General features: G+C 45.7%; 1 protein-coding gene across 1 annotated transcript; it reads right to left on the bottom strand.

Annotated features, from left to right (window-relative positions):
- Positions 1 to 530: 530 nt before the first annotated feature.
- Positions 531 to 24,337, bottom strand: LOC142767768 (lysosomal alpha-glucosidase-like). Its single transcript, XM_075870003.1, has 17 exons — positions 24,125 to 24,337; positions 22,668 to 22,810; positions 21,594 to 21,759; positions 20,205 to 20,301; positions 18,890 to 19,260; positions 16,810 to 16,920; positions 15,163 to 15,279; positions 14,828 to 15,030; positions 12,901 to 13,034; positions 9,697 to 9,848; positions 8,798 to 8,946; positions 7,752 to 7,836; positions 6,000 to 6,181; positions 4,604 to 4,692; positions 3,378 to 3,427; positions 1,900 to 2,046; positions 531 to 663 (listed from the first exon to the last, which is right to left on the bottom strand). The coding sequence occupies exons 2-17, from the start codon at positions 22,733 to 22,735 to the stop codon at positions 598 to 600; spliced, it is 2,187 nt and encodes a 728-aa protein (XP_075726118.1). The 5' UTR covers positions 22,736 to 22,810; positions 24,125 to 24,337; the 3' UTR covers positions 531 to 597.
- Positions 24,338 to 25,095: the final 758 nt, after the last annotated feature.

The following is a 25,095-nucleotide window of genomic DNA, read 5'->3' as shown; positions in this document are numbered from 1 at the left end:
ACTACTACTACTACTACTACTACTACTACTACTACTACTACTACTACAGAGGAGGGATGACCCACGGCCTTAGGAGCTTCGCCCCTTAAAAAAATACAACGCAGTCACCTTCCCTCCGCATGCTCCGCATAACATCGATTCCCAAGGTACGTGCGATCTGCCGAAGTTTGACTGCTGTACTCGCCAAGACTGTGCATTACCTCCAATTCTTTGATCATTTAGTCTTCTAGTTAGGTGTCATGAGACCTCCCGTTTAGTGGACCAGGGACGGTCGGTATTTATTCTCAGCCCTGTTCGCATGTATATGATATGTATATTGCATTATTCTGTACCTGTACATTTCGTCTAGCTGGTTCTTCTTACGTAGGAAACGTGTTACGTGAGTTCGATGCGTCGACCTGGTCAAAAGATCGTAGATGTCATGACCAGCTGCTTTCTCGAGTAACCAAAATCGCTACATCACAATTGATGTGCCCACTACATGGCGAAATAGAATGTCTTGTATGTGTCTCAACCATTCTGAACATATCTTTGACATTGTCAGTGGTGCCCACTGAACTTTATTAAAGGACCAACAGTGCCGCACGCAACGTATCTTCAGCGGTTCCATGTCAGCACGAACGGCTTCGTCAGTTGGTAATGCAGGCTCGACACTTTCATGAACTGTAATGGAAACGAACAACCGTAACTTTTTTCAGTGTTGCTCGAATGTACCCGGGAAGCATTTTGTCGACATTCACGTGACAAATTGCATTGCTGAAGAGTGCACCAGCAAAAGTTTCCGAGAGCACACACGCTCGCACCTGGATGCGCAGCCAAGACATATTCACACTAAAATCTAGGGTTCGATAGAAACCTGTCTGGTAGGGAAAGTTTCAGGTGGAAAAACCAGGCGCCAACCAATTGGTCTTGGTGACAATTAAACTAAGTTCAAAAGAAGCTATGTTTTTTTTCGCCTTAAGTGCGCTCTCCAGCTTACGTTATGAATAATTGGCGCCCACTGGTCTACAGCTGCAATCATTCAATCTTCGCAATCTTACGTTTCGATTCTACTTACATTATTGAGTAAATGAAATAGAAAATGGTAAGAGGTAAATGCTAACCAACCAAAACTTTTATATGTATGTTCATGTGCGTGTTTTGTGGGCATTTATAAGGCCAATCTTTTTCATCAGGGCATCACCATCATAATGCGGCCGTAATGCATTCTCATCGTTGTCGTGTATGATCATCATCATTCTGGGCGGATCATAGCTGTTGGTCATCGCGCTCTCAGCCCAAATAAAGATCGCCTAGGACCTCATAGTATGTACTGTTTGCGTCAAAAAAAAAACACGAATTCATAATGTTAGTGGGTGCCACCCACTCATCACCACGGAAAGACGCGCACATCTGGCTCGGAAGAAACTGTGCACATGCGTGCCTGCATTGGGCCAACTGTACCAGAGCAAATGCTTGCCGTGGTTCGCGTTTCATTCGACATCGAAAGCATGTATGTACCCATGTATCTATGTAGACGTTCTTAACGAACTGTGCGAATTGCAGCAAGATCAGTGTGCGGCCCGCGAAATTGACTCTCTGAACGATTTCCGTCACATTCTCATGATTCTGTAGCACAATTCTACCACCGTCACTGGTGCCAATCACGTGGCGACTCCGCTATGTATGTAGTAGTGTTATTCCTCTAAACAGAACATTAGTCTGATTAAGTTAGTGGCGCAGGTTCAATGAAATTTTGTGGTGCAAAATAAACTAGAAGAGAACAGTTCAAAGCGCTCTCAGGACCGTTCAAAGTGCTCCCTGGCCCCTCATATGTGAGTCCACAGATATTTGGCGGACTGAGGTCCATCACGCAATGCGCTTAGCTGGCACTTATGTCCAAACGCAACGCCCACCCACCTGTCCGGCCGGGTTGTAGGTAAAGTTGGTGGGTAGCCGGTTGAAGAGCACCTCCCGCGGCTTGTCCGTGACACCGTAAACAGTGACGGCGTTCAGCAACATAATACTGTCGTAGCCACAATGCACACACATGCTCGACACCGTGTTCTGCATTCGAAAGAGGACGCAGATAGCGTTTACAAATAAACGAAGCATATGTGCGTCAATGCGCTACGTGCTAGCGAAGGTGTAATCTACAGCGTGTAAGTGTTCTAATCACTACTGCCTCTATTCGCTTTCAACACGATCGAGCATATCTGTAGTGTATGACCGCATGCAGTTAAGTCTATTCAGGACTATGCAAGAGAAGGTGCAAAAGGATGTTTTTTTTTTTTAAAGCTGTCTCAGCAAGGGATCTATTCTGAGTATGTCAACCTTGTGGGCTGTCCACTTCGTCCACCATCGATTAGCTTGAACTCGGCGAGAAGCGCGTTCCTTGTTTGTGGCTAATCCGTGACGTATCTTTGACATCGCGAAGTTTTCGCAACTCTCGACATAAATGAGAAGGACGGAATACGCTTCACCACAACGAGTGCATGCCTAAAGATCCGCATTTAAATATACATCTCGGAGGCCTCGTGTAAACTCTCATCACGTTAGCCCTTAAGTTAGCTTGAACACAGCCGCTCGCCAAACGTACCTGGAAGGTTGGCGTGCATCCGCTGCATCTGTTGCAAACATGTGGACACGATCATATGCAAATTTAGTCTTGACAAGTTTGTAAGATGTCTTGTTACTCTACACTTCGTCCGCTTTCTTTTTTTTTTTTTACAAAAGTGGACATGTGCGCAAAGGAGACATATCGAGAATAGCTTCCCAGGTACCAACGAGGAGAGTTCTCATGGGTTCCAGTGCGTGAGACCATGCACTCACTATGCACCCACAATTTTTAAGAAGAATGTCCACTACGCTGCAGTCACCAAAGAATTGACTGCCGTCATTTCCGTCACGGAAATGGTGTCACTAAATGACGCATGAACAGGACAAAAACAAAAACACAAAAAAGCTACTTGACGCGCACGATCGCAAAATCAAATGTATGCGAATGCATGCCTGCACGCCCTACGTGTATACCTTTAACTTCCTCATTTCGCGCTGAGGCTTTATCGATGTCATACCAACAAGCCCAAATACGGCCCTTAGGCAAACAAGCACAATGATCCCCTTGGGCGCTGTAGGTATCTGAATGAATGAATGAATAAATGAATAAATAAATAAATGATTAAAGTAATTACGGATGATGTAGCCACTGCGCCACAACAAATGTACTTTCCTGGTCTCGAACACACTACAGGGTGCGGATTAATAGCGATGCGGGTGTCTCAACATCGCAGATGCTTGGAATCACCACGACACCATTTGAAATTCGCGGTTTCGGGCTGTGTGGTGCCGACAGAGTTTCGCGACCATCCTGGGGGCCCAAACAACAATGTTCTTACCTTGACTGCGACGAACTTGATGAGGCTGTACTCGCCCTTTTCATAGGAACCTGTAACGTAATCCAAAGTTGAATAGTTCTTGAATATGCACTGTAACGAAATCAATATTTCTTAGACATATGAAGCAAAGACTTGAAACGTGGATAATTCAACGAATTGCACTGTATTCATCTCATCTTCATTGTGAAGAAAAAGTGAGGTGCAGGGCGCAAAGACATCGCGCTTTGTTTGTCATGGATTTACTGAATCAAATCGACAAGTGTACTTCTTTCTTCTAAGTTATTGACCAGATGAGTTGCTGAATCGATTACATTAACCAAGCCTGCTTTGCTTTTGTTCATTGAATCGCGAGAGGTATATCAGACACGAATAGAGCGGACATCGAGGTGGTTTTCAACCTATTCTGCTACGTGTGCAGGCTCTAGAGATACAGAATACTTGCAACTACTACCCTTGTGCACAATTGCGAACAAGTTTCCAACAATTGGCAATTTTAAGCGAATGTGGTGCGCTGGGTTAGAACTCTTCGATGTTTTCAACGCACTCAGGGTTGATGGCACCCTCGCACGCAAGGTTGACAAGAATGCGAACAAGATAGCTTTTCTTCCTTAATGCCACTGGCTTAAACTGTGTACGATGTGACGACATAAACACGTCCGAAAGTGTCCTTTAGCCTTTACATTGAGATTGCGAATGATTCTCGTCAGCATCAGCAGTGTTGTCTATGGAATTATATGCAGCAATTGCTTTTAAATTACCGACGTCACGGTTGCAAACTGCTATCAATATGAACTATGATTTCCACTCGATGCTTTATTCACGTAAGTTATTGTTCGTTTTTACCGTTCTAGCAGTTATAAAGTAAAAGCCCTGCAGAATGCAACACACAGTTGAAGAGGAAAAACTTGTTCCACAGTTCTTGTCAGAACTTCTTGCAGATACCTTGTACGCAGATACGTTTTGAGGCGTTCCGACTAACAATCGTTGTTCCTCTCTTAATATGCTTTCGTATTGGTATAGTACTGCCTTGTACGCAATAAGGCACTCAGTGTAAGACAGCACTTAGTCCGTCTCTCTCTTTCTTTGCTGTTCGCGCCATCTCTATTCTCTATGGAGCTGTACAACACGACACAATAGCCAGAATGTACTCCGGTTCAGTTTTACCATCATAATTTGCGGGACCGGGGTCGTGGTCCCTGGTGCCCTTGCGCAAGTGCAGTGCTTACCGATATACTCGCCGTCGTCCCAGTAGAGCTCACCCATGGCCAGCCCGTCATGGTTTTGAGCCACCAGCAGGTTGAATGGCTTGAGTCGACTGCAAGTACGCTTGGATCGGGTTAGGTTGCCGACACATAAAGACCAGCTTTAAAGGTAAACACTCTTCACGGCCTAGCCTCGCCGCGGTGGTCTAGTGGCTAAGGTACCCGGCTGCTGACCCGCACGTCGTGGGATGGAATCCCGGCTGCCGCGGCCGCATTTCCGATGGAGGCGGAAATGCTATAGGCCCGTGTGCTCAGATTTGGGTGCACGTTAAAGAACCCCTGGTGGTCGAAATGTCCGGAGCCCTCCACTACGGCGTCTCTCATAATCATATGGTGGTTTTGGGACGTTAAACCCCACATATCAATCAATCAACTCTTCACGGCCTACACCGTTTAGTTTTTTTACACATGACCTCCCGGGCGGATCTCTAGAATTTTTACACCATCTAACGTGTAGTAGCCTTTATCATTATCCCAGTATTGTGAGGCTGAGCATTAGTGTAAGCATTAGGCTGAGCTGATTTCATTAGGGTGAGCATTAAGTTGAGCTAATTTTATTAGGATGAGCATTAGGTTGGGCTAATTTCAACTTTGCATTCTAACGAGGGTGGAAATAGAACACATTTGTTCATTTTGCTTTAGCTAGGTACACGCATAGCAAAAAATACAGAACCCTTCCCTAACCACTTCGAGAGATTCTTGCTGCGCAATGCAGTGACGAGAAGACTCCCACTTTTGTTTGCTTCCACTGGCAATGACAATCACTATAATTATCTAAGCTACATACTGTGCGTGTGGCCTAGCAGCCGGGCCCACTGACTCTGCTACAGCGGAAATCTTGTAGAGTATAAATTGTAAACTTGATCGTTCATTGCTTTGAAAAGCGCTAAATAACACATTCACAAGAAAAGGCACGCGACAGATCGCCACTAACAACGATCCAATGTCTGTTCTTGGGAGTGTATTTTTTGAGCCTTAAAAAACAATTATTCACCTACACCAGCTCGCCCAACGAAAAACTCTTTTAGGTACATTTCAAGCACCTTATAGACAGAACAGGTACCAATGCAAAAAAACATAAACAAGAGAAATGAACACGAGGGACGTACGACTTGAGAAACGACTGCTTATCTTCTTTCCAGGTAAATTATGGACAGTGAATTTGTCCGCACAGTTCTTGCGTTCCAGCTCTCAATTCTTCCCTGCACGGTCCCTAAAATGCAGGACTTCATGTCCTTTTTCGAGACATAAACTAACACGGAGATAGCTCCAAATTCAATGAAATATATGCTTCGTCATTTCCTCGGTTTTTTCACAGCAAGCACGGAAATCTTTTGAGAGGTCACTAAGAAGGGCCCACCTGGCAGCGGTGGTCTGCGCCGGTTCTTGGGAGGGCACAACGTGTCCTCCGCGAATGAGCAGGCAGATGGAGTCATTGAGCGGCGACATCTGGAAGTCCTCGCCGGCGCTGTGGTAGGGCAGACCCAGCATCACGTCGTACCAGATGCCGCGGGGAAGGTACGGCTTCACACTCGTCGCGTTCTGCAAAGGTGCAACAAGTTCGGGCAATATCTGTTGAAAATACGGTAAAATGAGTGCTTGTAGATGACGCAGACATGTTACAAACGCACATAACGCAAGCCTTCTTTCCCTTAGTCCAAGCGCAAACCCTACGAAATTTTTGTGCTTTGCCTGAATTCAAAAGTGGGAAGTCCCACGATGCGTTAGAGCGTCTTGCAAATCGACACGCAGTTCACATACTGCAAGCAGCACGAGAGGTAACGGCTAGCAGGTGCACAAGCTAAAGACTGGCTTCTTTCTGGTTTTAGCTGATTAAGCACGGCCACATGCATTAGCCATTATTGCTCTGGCTATGTGGAGTTTCATCGCTCTTACAGCCAAGCTTGTTCCAGCTGTGTAGGTTGGATACAGTTTATAGCCAAAATTTCCGAGATACCCAACGTTTACATTCCTCCCAGGCACGAACACCAACTATGGTGTAACCTCCTACCTGATATGCTACAGCACGCAAATACAGTGTTAGCTATCCTATGTGCAGGTAGCTGTAACGACATCTTTCTTACATTGCTGTTCTAGAATCATCGATTAAGTCATTGCTGATGAGCCCATCGATTTTACAGAACCCGTATGCAGAAGCGGTCGCGAAAGGCGACAGCATCACGTTTGTTGACGTAGAGTCTGATGTGTTCAATACCAGCCGGTGCGATGTCATTGTTGCGCTCACCGTTAGTCTACGAATCACCGAAAACACAGGAGTAAGCGTATACTGTACGAGCCCAGAATGACAGAGGGTGGCCTTTTCGAGCGTATGCTGGCTTCTACGCAGCAGCTAGGATTGGCAGCGGCTACTTGAAATACCAAACGTGTTCAAGGTTCTTTGAACGTGTTTTGTGCGATTGTTTGAAGTGCAGTACAGCAGTTGAATGCAGTCGCTTTGTGTTAAATATTTTTTTACTGTTTCAGCCAAGCCTACTCGGAGAGGTCAGCTGTAGTCTGCCACCACAGTGACATCGCACCAACATCTCCGCATGTTGCCGGCGCACGATAAGCCCAGCACTCGAGCAATGAACGTTTCACTAAACTTCAACGTTCAAACTACCCGAAAACACGCACTGGCTACAAAAAAACGCGTACCGAAAACACAGAGGTAATGGTCGCTGAAAACTCCGGAGTAAAAATGCTGCGCCCATCCAATCAGGATTGAATACTAGAATCTGCCGTCTAGGTCACGGAATTTCCAGGCACTGATAAAGCGCATTAACTTTTTCCAGGCATGTCAGGAGCCCCATAGAACATCGTCATGCTTACGGAAATACTAGAGGGCGCACGGAATTTTCCGGTTTTGCTCAATCGTCAATCGGCGCACACAAAGAGCGACACATTCGCGACTGCCGCCTTTTGCAATTGTTTCAAAATATGACCCCAGTGTAAGGGTGGAATCCATACCGAAGCACAAAACTCCCTGTACGGAAGCGTCCTTGAAAATAGATCTACGCAACAAATGCGGCTGCTCGGTAAGGCATGCGCATGCTCATCGCTCTTCGCCGTTTGGCCTTAACCACGCATGTCAAGTTCCATGCACGCAACTAACCGGCTCCAGGATAGGAAGCACCAGCAGAGCGCTGCCCCACAGGAACTGCGTATCCACGGCGTAGGTGTTGACATCCTTAGGAAACCTGAGTGCGGCACAAAAGTGGACCAGAATAGACAGGTCGTTCTTATAACCACTGGGCATCGCGAATTACACCAGACAAAAAAAAATGATCAGTTTAAGTTGCCATAACGAGGCCTTAGAATGTACCACGTGTCGCCAAATTTGGGCGAAACTTTAGTTCTCGGACAAGCACTCCGACTACTGAGGCGCAATGTTATGCTTCATCTGAAACTGCGTAAATTGCAGTAAAGGTTGTGTGCCTATACTCAGCACGCTAGAGAACCATAACAAGGGTATCGGCCATTTTAAAACCTTAAATAGCTTCCATCACAATACTTATTGTAGTTTGGCATCGCGACACGTTACCCCTTAATACTTTTCCGTACAATGCGATAATCTAACCGTCTCAACTTCATCAGGGCTACAAGTTGTCTAGGAATTTATATACATGTTGCTATTGCAATAATATTCGGGCATAACAATCTCGCTCCTCTCTTCTGTACGTAGCTCTATTGTGTGTCACCTCTGCAGCAATGATTTTCATGGTCCCTTCCCGCACGCGTTACCACGAGCATGAAAAGGCTCAGTAACTAAACTAGAGTGAAAGGTCATCGCTGAAACCTCCTAGGTAAAGATATGTCCTTCGAATAGTTCGAAAAGTGGTCGTTGACACACACAGCTATTTACTGTAAGAAACCTGAAGACCTGCTTAAGTCGATTGCGCTGCTCTTTAAGACGTTAATCTTTTATTGACGATAAGAATTCCGATACCTGTTGCACACTTATTGCCTTTCACCGAGAACCTTTGTACAGGTCTCTACCGTGGATTTTCGGGAGATGTGTAAGCACTTCTGAAAATGTGCGAACCTGTTATGAACTTGTGGTTACGAGGGAAGGTTGATGTCTGGAGGTTCCTCATAAGTAAATACTGCACTGCACCCTTAATTTACCCAAGAAAAGCAAGAAAACAAGTCGCTACGCACTCGAAGAACAAAGGCCGAGCGACAGTCTCGCCGAACACGTGGCTTCGATAGAACAAGGTGTATAGGTACGGCAGGAAGCAGTAACGGATCTTGAGGGTCTTCTTGGCGGTGGCCGCTACGGCCCCTCCCATGGCTGCGGGATCTTGATCCTGAAACGGAAAGCCAATCGTGGTTAACCTCCTCGCACAGTCAAAGCTTAGCTATGCAAACACGTTAATATAAAAGTCAGTTTCACCGCAAGGGAGAAGCAACGAATGCATTATCGACCGATTGGAATGTCACGCGAAGGACGACAAGCAGATCGAAACGTGCAGCGTTCTCATCCAGCACAAAGGACGCATGAAGAGAATACATACAGGACTAGCGCGAATAACTGCCACAGCTCGGCGCATAAAGCGCGCTGCTCACACACAGAGCTACCACGTTATACTTGCGAACTTTTTATTCTCATTGGTACCTTCCTTTCTGTCTCCCCTTCGCGTCTTTGTCCTCCCTCGGGATCCGATCAGTTACCCTTAATGATCAGCGGTTATCCTGCCTACGCGCTACGGGCCCGACCCATGTCCATTTCTTATTATTTCAACTATTATATCCTTAACCCCCGTTTGTTCCCTTGCCCACTCTGCTCTTTTCTTGTTTCTTAAGGTTACACAGGATTTTCCTCCCCATCGCTCGCTGAATCGTCCTCAATTTCAGCTGAACCCTCTTTGTAAGCCTTGACGTTTCTGCTCCGTAGCTTAAATTCAACATAACTATTTCGGGCATGAAAGAGTTATGGCAACCACTGTTCGCCCATTTATCTACGAAGCCATCCACGTTGATGAACATTACACATTTCTAATCGGGATATTCTAAAGCAGCCCTTCTCGGGGAAGAAGGGGCTCCCGCTAAGAACTCACGATGTTCCCCTTCGCGTTGTGGTTCCTCGCGAACGGGTAGAAGGCGCCAAGAGCGTGCCAACGGTTGCACAGTTCGCTGGTTGTGTTGTCCCAGAAGCCGCAGATGTCCGAGCCAGTCAAGGGAATGCCGAGGATGTTGAACGTCAGCATCGCTGAGAGCAGCCCGGAAAATGTGACGTTTGTTTGCACGTTAATTCACTGAGAAAACAATACTGCGGAAGAGGAGTACACGCGTAAATTTTGACACAGTGTTGGAACAGGCATTGGGTTTTCTATAAAAACACTCGAACAAACTCTGTCACTATGTCTACGGTAGCTGCAACGCACGATGCTTCAACCACCATGGGAATGATGGGTAGTACGCAGACACGTCCGATCTTCTTTCGCCTCCGTTTGCTTCCATGTGGCCTGAATCCACTTTGTCACGAGACTAAGTTCAGCAAAAGTTCAGCAGTTACGCACCACCACCTTGAACGTTTTAGGCTCACTAATTCAAATGAAATTCCAAACTTAAAAACAATCCGTTCTTTTACTCAAAACAAAACCAAAATCGAACAATTAACAACGCAACAAGTGTGTTCGAAGCCCGCGAGCACGAAAACTAGGCAAATCCGTGTGCTACCCATCGTTCCGATTGTGATTAGTGATCGCATTGCCAGAGTTTTTCTCGTAAATATTGTAGCAATGTCCATGAGAACAGAGGCAACACTAGTATTGTTTGATTCTGTACTTGCGTCATTTTGTGCACGTCTTACACCTTTATTATGTAAATCTCTACCACACGTACAAGTTTTACGTTGGTCCAAATCACATGGCTGCATTGTCGTTTTAGCGCAGTAGCTCCATTTAAACGCCGGGGATTCAAACGCCATCAACGATGACATTCCTGGGAGTGGTGGGAACGCCTCTTCCACGAATGACTAAATTTCACTTATACAGTATTCCACGTATTAGATGTTAACAAGCACGTACTGCACCGCCCCAAAATAGTGTCAGCACACATCCCCTTGTGATATACCTGCTTTTCAAAAGCAGAACTGTTTCTTTGGTGACAGTTTCATACCAATACTGATACTGAGCAGTACTAATAGTTCCTTATCTCGCCGTTTTTTCCTCTGAAAGCATACTAACACCTAGAATTGCTTACAATGAGTAGTTCCGTACATGTAATTTTCATGCTGACTTTATACCTTGAGTATGTGCTGCTTCTCTAATACATTGTTGCACATGCTTTGGCCTTCTGCACTTTTTGACTGCTTATGCTCGTGTGACTGAGCATCCAGGGTGTGACATACCGGGCATGGACTCCTCCCGTAATTTACTTATTCTATGTGAGATACTGCACAAAATGAGAACTGGTATCACTGGCCTGGCCGGCATCCAGTTCATATGAAGGTTGTGCCCTACCCGTAGCATTTCCTACAATATTTACTAAAGGCAACTCTGCCACTGAGATCCTTCAGAAACCATGGGAGTAATGGGTACTACTCAGCAATGATAGCGCGCCACTGGGAATGATAGGGCAGCGCTCTCGGTTCACAAAGGCGTACCAAACGAGGTGCTGTAGGGCCATGTGGGATGGTGCTCCTTCGAGGCTCGGGAGGCAGTTGCAAAACTCGCCAATGAGAGGCGGATGAGCTAACTTCGAGACGTGCGTTGGGCGCGTGAGGTGTATCAGTACATCTACCTCGAGTGCATCAGTACAATGTCGGTGCTACCACCAAACACTTGTCCGAGTGGTACGGTGTTGTGCTATGCCGACTCACAGTGAAGCCTCAACAGGATAAGAAGAGCAAGACCCGCGAACCTGCTCAAGAGGCCCAAAATGCAAGCTGGCGGACGACGACAGCAGGGAAGCCCACTTTGATTCTATACGCTAAGCCAAACAATCTATTGACAAAAGATTGCTGTATGATAATTCAAGGGAAAGCGGCCTTCTATTAGAAACTGGATGCGGCATGTTGTAAACATGATCGCTGAAGGCGAAGTACCTGCCAAATCTCTATGCAACCTGGAGGAGAAAACCGTAGAGCATATTCTACTACAATGCCCCGCACTGAAGCCGAAGGCCTTCGCCGTCGCTCCATCTGCTGCGGCCGCGGCGTTGACTTCCTTGCTTAACGGGAAGAGCCAACAGCTGCAGCAGCAACAATCGCTGGTGATCACCCGGTACAAAGAGCAGGGCAACAACAAGCACAGACCACACGTTTTTTTTTTCTTCTCAAACGCACTGGTGGTTTTGTTTATTGTTGTGTTTCGGTTTTGTTTCGGGTAAAACAATGGTTTGTTGTGAACTTCGTAAGCTTATTTGAACTGGTGGGCCCAAAAAGGTCAAGTTGGTCGAGTGGTACAGCTGAACATTTACTGAACTTCCCCTTGCAACAAAGTGAATTTTGACCACACTTAGCCACACGGAAAGAACGAAGCTTAGAAAAATCTGTGTACTGCCTATCATTCCCATGCTGGCTGTTGAGCCGTGCGTTGCAGCTCCCACAGGCACTAGCGCCAGAATTCCCGCTAGTGTATTATAGCAAACTCTACACCCCCACCGATACAGGTTAATGTCTACGCCACTGTGCGTGTACCCTGTTTCTTTGCCCCTGTTTGCGTCTCGCAGTGTATCGTGAACGGGAAGAAATACCGCCATAAACGTGCGAGACAAAACACACCTGGATTAAGCCGAGGCGGAGATCTGCCCCGAGTATATTAGACATGTGCGAAGATGGCGCTTGCATATTAGACTGGTATAATTAATATGGTTACCTTGACACGCTAACTGCATGCAAACAAGTGGTCAATATGCGTAATGTATACCTGAGTGTGCAAGCACTGTCTCCCTCATGCAGAGTTTTTCAATATTTCGAGTTGCGAAGCTCCTCATAGACCACATGTACTGTAATCTGAACTCTCCACTGATCGCGATCGAGGGGGAAGGGGGTTTTTCTGAGTATGGCGTCATCTGTCGACTAAAGAAATTAAAAGGCTCACAATGAAGTCAGTCTTGCCTGATGCGTTGAGCAGCGTGCGAGGAGCGCACACAAAGGTGGTGTCGCGCCGCAACAGTGTTCTGTATTGCTGCTCCTAGATGACGCTATCATTGGCAAACCCCTCTCCCCCCATCCGAATAAGAAGGACATGGGTGTATTCGGGTTTCGGAACGCACTTTCGGAACTGGTATGATTGAACAACTATGTTTTCACGTACAGGAAATTGATGATCGCATGGCGTCCCAGTCGGACTCGATGTCACCGCTCCAGTGGCCCGAGTACCGGCCCTGACCCGAGAACGTGGACCGCGATATGATGAATGGTCTCCGCAGAAGAATCTGGCGCAGGGAGCTGAGAAATCAGGCACCAGGTAATATAATTTTTGGCCCTTAGAAAAACATGGTACAGGCCAATCAGCAGGCCATAAAATGTAACGAACGCAGAACGCTGCAAACACATAGTCGTCTCCATTACAACTTCGCTGGATCTGCAGGGTGCCCTCCGTAATTGTAGCCAGGTTTCTTTAAAAAATTAAAGGTGCGTCAAAATTGAACAAAATCGAACACAATACTATTCACACTAGCCTATAAAGTTGTTCTAGCTTTATTTCATGTGTCTTTACATGACTCGAATGTATCAAATTATTCAAATCTCTGATTATTGCCTGAAGGTCCAAAGTATGAACGCGGATTTATAGAGCACCTTCGAAAAAAAACTAGTCAATTTTTTATATGGTGCACCCTACGTACGCTTACTTCGGCGCGTTACAAGAAAAATCCCGTGAAATATAAATCTGGTTCTCAGGCGTGTAATAGACGAACCAGCAAAGTAGGCAGTTTCCGCCGTAGTCACAAAGGAACCCCTCCACCATCCTTCATCGTAGTCAGCCACTGCATGCATAAAAATAATGCGAAATATTCCTAGCAAGTGTGTAGAGAATACCACCCTTCTCTGAAGAACGATGAAGGATAGCATAATAAATGCCAGCCTACTGCACAACACATGATTATTTATGGCGTAGTGGGTACCCAGCAAGTGTGCTTGTAGCAGTTATTCAAAGAGTGTTAAGAAAAGGCTCTGAAAGGCCGCTCTTCGAGCTTTCGCTGTGACAGTGCTCCACGTTCCGAGCAGGCCTGGCGATTTTTTTAAGACACTTTGGGTAGCTGCTGCAAGTACACTTGCAGGGTACCCACTACGCCATAGATCATTGTGTAGTCGGCAGACATTCACTGCGCCATCCTTCACCATTCTAGGGGAAGCGTGGTACCCGCTGCACACTTGTAAGGAACACTGGGCAAATTTTTGTGCCGTGACTGACGGCAATGGATAATTATGCCAGAAGCTTTTGTAATCCCCCCCAATCCCACTCACATTGGTATGTGCCACAGTTAATAGGTGAACTATATCAAGCTTATGTAATGGGTATGAGCATTCGACAACCCACTCGTTGCGCAATTCGCAGTGTGTGACACCTGGTTGTTCTTTTGCTGTTCCAAAACACTTTATTGTTCATAATAACGCATTTTTTATCCCGACATCAAGCCTGCCTAAGGCGATTTCACCGTGGAGTTCCCAGCATCGGCGTGGCTCAGTGGTAGAATACTGAGTTCACACGCAAGAGATCCGCGTTCAAATCCCATTACGGAGCGCGATGGTAGTTATGAATGGCGGTAGCGGCGGTGGTGGACAACTGCAGTGCGTTTGACCCTTGTTGTGATCTCATAACATTTTTCGCTGTAAAAGCGCCTGGAGTGTCTATACAAATGCTATAATAGAAGTTCAGAAGGGTTGCTGATCGGGCGAGTCGGTCATCCATGAACGTAGCGTGTATTAGCGCAGTACATAAAAGAAAGGGACACGACACAGACGTAGAGATAGGTATGCTAAGAAGGGTTGCTGATCGGGCCAGTTGGTCATCCATGAACGTAGCGTGTATTAGCGCAGTACATAAAAGAAAGCGCCTACCTATCTCTACGTCTGTGTCGTGTCCCTTTCTTCATGTACTGTGCTAATACACGCTACGTTGATGGCTATAATATAACACAAGGACAAAGACTCAAGATGACCGTGAAGATGAACTGAAGGACATGGGCAAACGAGAATATTCCTCGTGGAACAGAGTTAGTCGAAATCGCTTGGCTTACTCATATGTGCGTAGTGCCTCCGTCAGCCCATACAGGTTGTGCAGGTTATAGTGCCTGGACAGGTAGTGGCGACCCGTCATGCACAGTGTCTTGGTTCGCAGCGCCTCCTTTCCTTCGCCGGGTAGGTACGGTGGTTCTTCCAGTGTAGACGCCGGGCATCCACGCTCGGAACCGTTGTATAGGCTCGACGGCTCGTTCAGGTCCTGCCAATAAAACAGCAATGGTCACAGCATGCTGTTGAACGGCAGACAACTCGCCTATGACACCAGCGCCACTCCTAGCTTCACGACATGTTTTCAACAACGCCTCGAATAAGTAAACGCTAAATCTCTTACCAGCCACAGTCCATCGAACGGCATCACGTCATGGAAGTAAGACAGCATCTTCGTCCAGTACTCCCCGCTCGCCGGGTGTGTGAAGTCCGGATAGACGAGCTGGCTACGATTTCCCACCTGCCAGTTCGAAAAAATTTCATTGCGGGGCGACAAATGGGTAAGAACCTCGCTTCCTACGCCTTTGACGCATTACAGAACTCTCTTTGAATAGAAACGCAATGTTTTTGTGTCTGCGCCTGTTCAGAAGGTTCACCGGTCGCCAGTGTACGAGAACTCGAGTAAACCAAACAGTAAAATGTCTGCCGTAGAATCTCCTGAATGCGTCAAACTAATGCTCGAACAAATAACAAGGGATCATACACTCGAAGTGCTCATGGACATCAAATCCAGTGGACGAAAGCAGGATGAAGCAACTTTTTTTAATGGGAGCACGGGAGGTGAACTTTTGTGATTATTTAATATTTCTTTCTTCGCTGGAGCATACGCATCCTATTTATGTATGACAAACTTGTTTGCACGACGCCATCGCTTTTACAGTCTATTGTTCTTCCCTATCAGACTAGTTTCGTGCTGTTGCCTATTTAGCATGAATTACCAACTAGCTAAGTTAACGACGTGGTTAAGCTACATGAACGAGCTCTCGCACCCTTTGGAGAATCTAGGCTTCAGGGGTTTTCTACTGCACGAGGACATTAAAGAGGCCACACTATGCATGCGTTGTGATTCTACACCCCGTAACCCACGGCGTCTTATATTTACCTCTGCAACGGCTTCACTCGGTGTGCAATGCCTGCTGCTCGTTCGCAGGAATGCGACCTCACGTTGCATTGTCTTACACTGACGAGGTATGAAAGCACAAAAAGTTGTTGAATATATTTCATCGTTAACAAGCATCCCCGCCTCAAGCGACAGTATGAAAAACCCACTTGCGAAACACATGACCTACACGATTGATACCAGCAACCTCAATTAACCCTTTTCAGTGACGGTGTGTACAAATGAAGAAGTCAAATTCAATGGAAGGTCACACAGCACGTGTTTCATCGAATGGCTTGATTCGTGCAGGCCTCCTGAGCGGACAACTGGTGATCAATTACCCTCATTTTGGTGCGTATTGCTGCAGAGGATTATTTGGCTGCATTGCTGTGTTCGACGATTGTTTAACGAGACGCGTGTCTCGTTAAACAATCGTTTCACGTTGTCTTGGAATGTTTCACGTTGTCTTGGAATGCGCATTCCAAGACAACGTGAAACATATTTTTTTCTTCGCTCGAAAGAAATACAACCAAAAAACTAAACTGTGCATGCATTTCGGGCCTAATAGCAGATGCTTTTTATGTCAAGTACTGAATCTGCCTCATGGCTGGATAATTAGATAATTAGTTAAACTCTCATTGTACTAATTACTAAAACTCAATCAGAACAACGTTTTTCATATTTTTTTTTACTTAGAATGTAATACTGAGTGCCTTGGAATCGTGCTACGCAAATTTGACTAGTTTCTGACCGTACATCGTACTTCGTGACTGACGGGGGTAATTACGGTGAAAATCACGCTTTAACAGCGGCAGAGCAGTGTCTGCCACGTATTTCAGTTTTAACCATAATGAATGAACATTGCAGAATTTTACTTCCGCGGCCACTTACCATGCCGTAGTTGTAGTCACCTGCTTCCGATCTCACGAACACGGCTGCCCTGTGACCCTCGTCGAAGGGAAGGTACGAGCCATTTTCCATGTTCGCGTCTATTCCGGGATGCTGGAGGAGAAAAACGCACTCGTCTCTTATTGACACGGCCAATTCATCCATTTACAATATACAGCTATGAGAGCCATTTTGTGAAGGAGTCTGGCCAGTACCAACTTTCCAGATCTGATGCCCCAAAACTGCTGCAACGGGAGGATGCGGGCCACGATGTCAAATTTCGGATAGCACACCAACGGGCCTGTGCTGTTATTTTGGTAAAAAAAACTCAACAGAAGAAAGCTTGATTGTTGCTTTACGTGCTTTATTGGCCCTTCTTGGAAGAAAAAGTGAGAGTGTCTCGAAATGCAAGACAGAAGGATGCTCAGAAAAATAAAGCGCGAAAAAGGAAAAAAGAAGTGTCATGTCGTCAAGGTTAATTTGTCTTTACTATACGGCATTCCACATATCTCGGTGTTAAAGTCATTCGACAGGTTCTTTTATATAAATTTTACTTCAGTAAGAAGTAACCAAGCTTCCGTCAACTTATGCAAATGAAAGAAACATACGCACTTGTACGCGTGTTAACCACCAAGGTTCAGCCCGCACCGAGTGACAGCACGTAAGAGTCAAAGTATGATTTCACATTATTTAAAGCAGCGCAAACTACAGGACGAAGCGGACACAACAAACGCTTAAAAGGAAGCCCGATGAAGAAATATATTGTAGCATGTTCGGCGGCCTGGCTAGTTGGTATGGCTCCATGTTATTTAAAACAGAGCAAGCTACACGAGGAGGCAGACTCGACTTATGCTTAGAAGAGAGCCCGATGTAAAATAAAAAAATATATTGAAGCAAGGTTGACGACTGGGCTAGTTGGTATGGTTCCATTTTGTTTAAAGCGGCGCAAACTACGGGACGAAGAATTGAACACATTCGTTCTTTGTTTTCTCTTTTTTTTTGTCCTGTAGTTTGCGCTGTTTTAAATGTGGAATCATACCAACTAGCTTCGCTGTCCATCTTGATCAAACTATAGAATATAGAACCAAGGGACCATTAGGGGAATAAAACATGAGCACGCGCCAATACACGATAAGCTATTACTGAAATGCTTTCTGTCGCTAAACATATTGCCATGCGTGTCATAACTATGTGCTCGGTGTACATCAACAAGGACTGTGAGTGATACTCGTCGCAGATCGCACCTTGGTGTTCGAGAAGCTTCTATTTTGTGGTAGATCGTTTTGTTCAAACAGTGCACAGGATGCGAACACTCAAGATTATTCCCGAACCTTGCGGGCCCACCACTGATAAGGCTGGTAAATTCTACGCGCATTGCGCACAAGACGATGCGTTCCAACGATGATCGGTTTATCGGTGACTGACGCAATGTGGACCGATATTGGGGTACAGTGTGCATTGTTTGTTGTAATTTGTACGTTACGCGGCCACAAGTTCACTCAAATAAAGAGTTTCACCTCAAAGAAGCCTACTGCGGCCTTCGTCCACGTGATAATATTTTACAATGCATAGAGTTTCCTAAATATGCCCTAGAGGAAACTCTGGCTATAGTGTCTACGGGAGCTGCAACGCACGGCGCTTCAGCGAGCATGGGAATGGTGGGTATACGGATTTGTCTTATCTTCATACTTCTGGCTCCGTGTGTGTTCGTGTGGCTTGAAGTTCTTTTCTCACTAAAGAAAGATTAGCAAATGTTCAGCGGTTGCACTTCACCATCTTGTTCTTTTAGGCTTACCATTTTGAATCTGGTCACAATGTTCAAAAGGGTTCGTTATTCCCTTCGAAACGAAACCAAAACACAGCAATAAACGAGGCCACAAGTGCGACTCGCCACCCACAAGTACGAAGACTAGGCGAATTCGCGTACCACTCATCATTCCCATGGTCGCTCTAGTTTACTTTAAAAAACTCTGTGTTCTATTGCTTCTAACGTTCACGTGAAGCACGTGATAAAATCTTACAATGCTTCTAATATCGACGTGAAGCTCGCCCAGGCACATCAAGTCAGGGGCGCCATACTAACCAGCGTCAGGACAAATTTCATGTCACGCTTGTGCAGGTCCTGAGCGAACTCGGGCAGCCCGGCGAAGCGGACCTTGTCGTACGTGAAGGGCCGTAGAGCCTCCATGTAGTCAGCGTCCAGCCACACGGCCTCCACAGGGATTCCGATCCGCAGGTTCCGACGACGGGTCTCTTTGACCTCATCGATGCTGGCGTAGCCCCAACGGCTCAGGTGGAAACCGAGCGCCCAGTACGGAGGCATCGCTGGCCGTCCCACCAGCGACGTGTACTGCTGCACCACATCGGACGGCGTGGGACCCAGGAACACGAAGAGGTCCAGAATCCCACCGGTCGTGCGGAAGGTGACCGAGGGACTCGGCTTGAGCAGGATGTCTGCAAGGCAAAAGTATCGAGATGTTACTCGCGGGAATTACTCTTCTTAGAGCTCTGGTAAGCTCGAAAACTGGAGCATTCCACTTCTAAATATGTGGGCAATTTTGACGACATTAGCGGATAAAGGCGGGATGCGTTAACGTTGTTTTTATTCATCGTCTTCTATAGACCAGGTGTCTTAAAACTCAACCCATTGTAATGGAAGAAGAGTAAATCAAGCCACTCCACTCGTTCATTCCATTTCTGCCCCAGGCCATCAACTTGCAGCCTACTAGGAGAATAGTTACCGAATAGTTCGTTGTTAAGAGGAACGTTGTCATTATGGGCCATTTTCTGCCAAAAAAAACGAAAAAAAAACATTTCTCAGCAGTTTATAAAGCAAAAAGTCAATAGGTGTTTTATATGAAACAGTATGTATCTGTATGTTTGAAACATACAGATACATGCAGCATTTGTAGAAGTCACAAAAGAACTCGCTATACTCGAAACCTTTTCATGCACGTTTGGCTGTGGTGCATGTTTCAAACTACAACTTAAAGTAAAATCAAGTCAAGTTTTCTTCTTCTCTGTACCTGTATGTTTGAAACATACAGATGCATACATGCATACATATCTGTATAAATCTTTTAATCAAATCACCAGCCTTTCAATCGAAAAGGTTCACAGTAACAAAAACAAAAAGAACTGTAGCACCAGCCTACAATTCTTCGCAGGCTAACCTCTTCCAGGCTTGTTTACAAGGTGCTTAACTCAAGTTACCTTCAACACGTCTGCTATGCCCATGTGAACCATCTTCTAATTCCTTTCCATACTGGTTAATTCACGCACTGCGTTATGAACATAATTATGATTGTGCTTACTAAGTATAGCGGTAACAGATTTTCAAGGATGCTTTTTGCTGTTGTGACGATGGCGCCTCGCCATTCTGCCAACTTGGCACTCACCCATGGCGTTACTGTTGAGCAGAAAGATGCCGCAACTCTCGCCGGTTTCCTCGTGGACCAACACGAAAGGATGGCTGCTGTACGAGTTCTTGCCCTCCTGTGAACACAAGAGACTCATTCGCACCGGCATGAGCAAATACTAGAGGGACATCTTAAAGCAAGAGTTTGGACTGATATGGCCGAGTTAGATTCCTACACCCAATACAATGCCTAAATGAAGTGCATTGTCTTTTCGCCGTCTAATTTTCTATCATTACTGGGATAATTGAGTATAAGTTACAACGTAGACATTCCAAAGCCGTGAAGAGTATCAACATTTCAATCGGTAGCCATGAATCTGTTGTTCAGAAAGATCTCAGGTGTATTTGGCTTTATACAAGATCAATCACCTCGAGTTTGAAATCGAACTTCGAAACTTCTCATAGATGTATCGCAGCAGTATACCTATGCAGCGTTTGTAGAGGCCACAAAAGAACTCGCCATATTCGACACTTTTTCATGCACGTGCAGCTGCGGTGCGTGTTTCAAACTACAACTTAAAGCAAAATGAAGTCAAGTTTTCTTTTTCTCTCGTACACATACAAGGGAGTGTAAAAAAACCGTGTATAAAAAAGCTTGAGTAGCTCACAGCCCCACAAAAATCCACAAAAAACTGGGGCACCTTTAATATTCACCCTCAAGAGTTGAACGCGACGGCGATATCCTGTCCTGTCATCAGTTCAAAATGACTTGAGTTAACGAAGCTTTCACATACGGCTGCGTTCTGTGTAATGGGTAGCATGCTTTAAATCACGGGCAGTTGTACGCGTGAAATGTTTTTGAGCTTGCTATTCACCCTTTACCTGGCCCTAAGAGAAAAGGTGCAGTAACGTGTGCGCTTTTTGTAGTGGATGGCTCAATTTAAACCACGAAGTCGTGGTAATCACATGCTCTGACGCCCATTCACGAAGTACACTTGTACCACGCGTTATCAATGCGACATTACATGTTGCATTGTGAAGCATGGATACAAGACGCGCGTGTTTGTAAAACATGCAAGTTACTTTCACTGCATTTCCGAGCACATTAAGTTATTTTGACTCTATTTTAAAGCAGGCGCTTGGCTCTGTACACACGCTTGCCACGCGAAGGACGCTGGTTCCAACCTCAATTAGGTCAAAATTATTTTATTATTTACTTTATTTGCTTCTTTTTTCAATTTTTGGTCACGCACACGATCACGATTTCTCGCTCACAACCTACGACGCCGCTGACGCCAGAATTTCCACGAAACGAGCTCTTTGGCGCTCTTCGCAAGTACCGTAGACCGTCACACCTCTGGACCATCTCACCAAGATTTACAGCATGCAGACCGTGCACTGAATGGCGCCCCGTAATAAATAATCTCACCGTGGGTGACCTTCCGGCGTTGAAGAGGGTTATCTTCTGCCAGTCCGTGCTTCGCAGTAACGGTGACTTGACATCTCCGACTCCGTACACGTAACGTGACGGTATGTACGTTGACATCTGAAGAAACTGGTCTGCGAACACCAGTGTCGAGATGTTTGTGTGGAACCTGCGGAAACACTTAAGTGTTTACATTCCCATGATGTTCTTCACATGCTCCTACACAGTGCAGTCACAGACGTCTCAAGGGACAGTACTCTTGCTTGACATAAGCAGAATCCCGTCGGCTAAGAAGTTAAAAACTTACACCTTAGAAACCGCCCTTTACATAAACTTTACTTCTATTCCCCGTACACATTCCAACCTTCTGCACCATTTTTAAGATGTTCACCCGCAGGTCGCGGAATCGAATCCCGGCTGCGGCGGCTGCATTTTCGATGGAGGCGAAAATGCTGTGTACGCCCGTGTGCTCAATTTGGGTGTACGTTAAAAAACCACAGGTCGTCGAAATTTCCGTAACCCTTCACTACGTCGTCTCTCATAAAACATATGGTGGTTTTGCGACGTTAAACTCTACATATCAATCAATCAATCAATCAATCAATCAATCAATTTTTTAAAGATTCTATAAGCCTTCCGCTCACTGCCAAGGTACAGAGGGTGATACGGCGAACTCGTGTGCACTGAACAAAACGTTTGTTAACTCAACCTTCAATCGTTCTCATAGTATCTAATATTACTAGTACATAACAATTCCTAATAAGTTTGTACAAAGCAGCGCTTTATGAGAAGGTGTTTTAAGCTAATTAACAACTAGAATACAGGGAAGGTGTATTGATGTGACAGCGGCATTCAGCATCGACGTGTTTCTGCACACATTTTTTATTAAGTGTTCATTACTAAGTACACGAGTGCGTATTCTTGTAAGATCAGTCAATACAAGGTCAGTGATATAAGGTCAGTGATTGAAAGGGATGAAGTCTACGTACAGCGCATGTCCTTTCTCTCTCTCTCTCTCTCTCTCTCTTTCGTGCACTTCGCGTTTCAAATCGTTGCAATTGAAAGCGTGATACGTACACAACTTTCCTAGACACTGGCCGGATGATCTCAACGTCTCCTGCCGGGCTGACCGAAGTCTCGTACATCACGGGAAAGTAGTGGTCCTTCTGAGGCACGTTAGGCAGCGGCACTTCATACCGCGCAGCGCTCGGGTCGTACACCTGTGACACGAGCCACGGAATCAAAAGAAGGTGTGCGTCCCAAGCCATGTCACATGCAACACAGTTAAAATATTTAGGACCAAGTCTAAATACTTTGCCACAGGCACTTGTCTAAAGCCAGTTTCCTTGCCGGGACGTCGGCTCCACTGGCCAGTGATTTTGAACGACGCTGTCTTGGTTAAAACAGATTAAAAGTTAACAGAACTGTTACAATTAACGCACGATTGAAAGATACTCCTTGTAGCCTACTATTTTGCTTCGAGTCAGCATACTTGACCGATGTGTTCGCGAAAGCATTAATCTACATTCAAGCGGTCATAGTTTACTCAAATTGAATGCTAAATGCAGGAAACGTCACGATAGGTCAGGCTTACGACAAGCTAATTTACTTTGGCGTACATAACGCATATTTTTTTTACTATATACTACCCGTGTATGCTAGCGTTGATGAAGTAGGCTTACTACTATACTATACAGAAGCATCAAAGGAAATATTTTTGAAATAAAATAAAGTTTCCGTTGTAAATCATTCTTCGGTTAGGTCAATTACGTGGAAAGCTTGATTACTGCCTTAATGAGAGAACATTTGTAATATTATGTTTCTAACGTTTCCTGTCAGATGGGCTACCATAACTATTGCATATTAGTGCTGTTTTATGCGTTTCGTGGTTTTTGGTTCACTGCTCGCTGTTTTCTTTTTTTTTCTCAAGTGTTATTAAACGAGAGTCACGCTGCACTATTCCACTATAGGCTTTTGTGGGTATCTTCTCCTGTCTTCCATTTTAGTCTATACTGCCCCGCCACTGTCGTCCAGTGGTTAAGGTACTCAGCTGCTGACCTGCAGATTGCGGGATCAAATCCCGACTGTGGCAGCTGCAATTTCGATAGAGGCGAGAATGCCGTAGGCCTGTGTGCTCAGATTTGTGTGCACGTTAAACAACCCCAGGTGCTCTAAATTTCCGGAGCCCTCTACTACGGCGTGTCTCGTAATCATATGGTGGTCTTGGGGCATTAAACCTCACATATCAATCAATCAATCAATCAATCAATTCAATTTAATGTTTACTAGAATAATAAAACCACTATTTCGACATAACCATATATAATTGTGTTAGGGGAGGTTTGTATGCCATGTGCTTTCGCCGGAAAGAATGCGTCGTAGTTACATAGCACACGAAGGTCACTTCGCTCGCTGCAGAGTCCCCATTTACGAATTAGTTTACGAATAAGCTTTTGTGTTCAACTCGACGTTTTCTGTGTCTTTGCTCGCAGTTTCATGCTCCAGTGTGCATACGTGCTCGCGTATGTGCGTACCCTAATGCGGGCAGTGTTGTCATTGTAGTTGGTGACTTCCACCTGGATGGCGCGAATTTCATCCGGAAGGCCGGACGGAGTGACACGCACGGCACGCGCCACGATTTTCGTCGGGGACCGCTGAATGGAGTCCACCTTGTAGCCCAGGTAGTTGGCCGGGTAAAAGCAGGCTGGCGGCAACTGGAAGCCGGGCTCCAAGTTCTCGGAGGACGCGTTCACGGGTTCGAAGCAGCAGCCACGCACTCTGTGACCACACGATTCCGTGAAATCAAAGGTACTAACTAATTCGGAGATCTCGTTTTGTCCGACTCGTGGATACTGTTCCCTAGACTCCAGAGGTAACGACCACACTCAAGAGGTAACGTAACACACAAAAGAGTTAACTACAGGTGATAAGAAGACACCACAGCATTAGATTAGGTTAGGTTAGGTTAACTCCACAAACTACCCTTAATCTACTTAAATTACCCAGATTTCACTAAGTGTTTTTTGTTTGCACTTTGGCCTCAGTTTATGGCACCGTCAATCCACAACCTCTGTAACGCGTGGCCATCGTAAATGGCTTCCTGCTTTCCTATACAGTACAACGTACTATATGTTGCAGGAAAAGAGTGACAGCTACACACAATCCAGGCACCCACAAGTTTGAGATCCAAATTCAGAGTAGGGCGTTCCGATGCACGCTACATTTACATGACCACAAACTTTTGAATGTCCTGCCCACATGCAAGCGCCGGAGCCGTAGTAATAACTACTTAACCAATACTGCCATAGGTTGTTTATGGTAGGAGTATGAAGTGAGTCACAGTTGATATATAACAAAGCTATGTGTGCTTCAGTCTTAGCAATTCCAAAACATGTGTCTTGAGCATCGTTTCTACAGCGACAACCTGTACCACAGCAGTCGTAACAGAACGTCTTGAAGAGTCTTACTGACCGGCACGACTCGAGAGTCGGTGCCGCCTCGGGAT

The sequence above is a fragment of the Rhipicephalus microplus genome, chromosome 7 (assembly GCF_043290135.1).
Source record: "Rhipicephalus microplus isolate Deutch F79 chromosome 7, USDA_Rmic, whole genome shotgun sequence".
Classification (NCBI taxonomy): Eukaryota; Metazoa; Arthropoda; class Arachnida; order Ixodida; family Ixodidae; genus Rhipicephalus; species Rhipicephalus microplus.
Note: the sequence above shows the minus strand (reverse complement) of the source record. Positions and strands in the feature narration are given on the sequence as shown.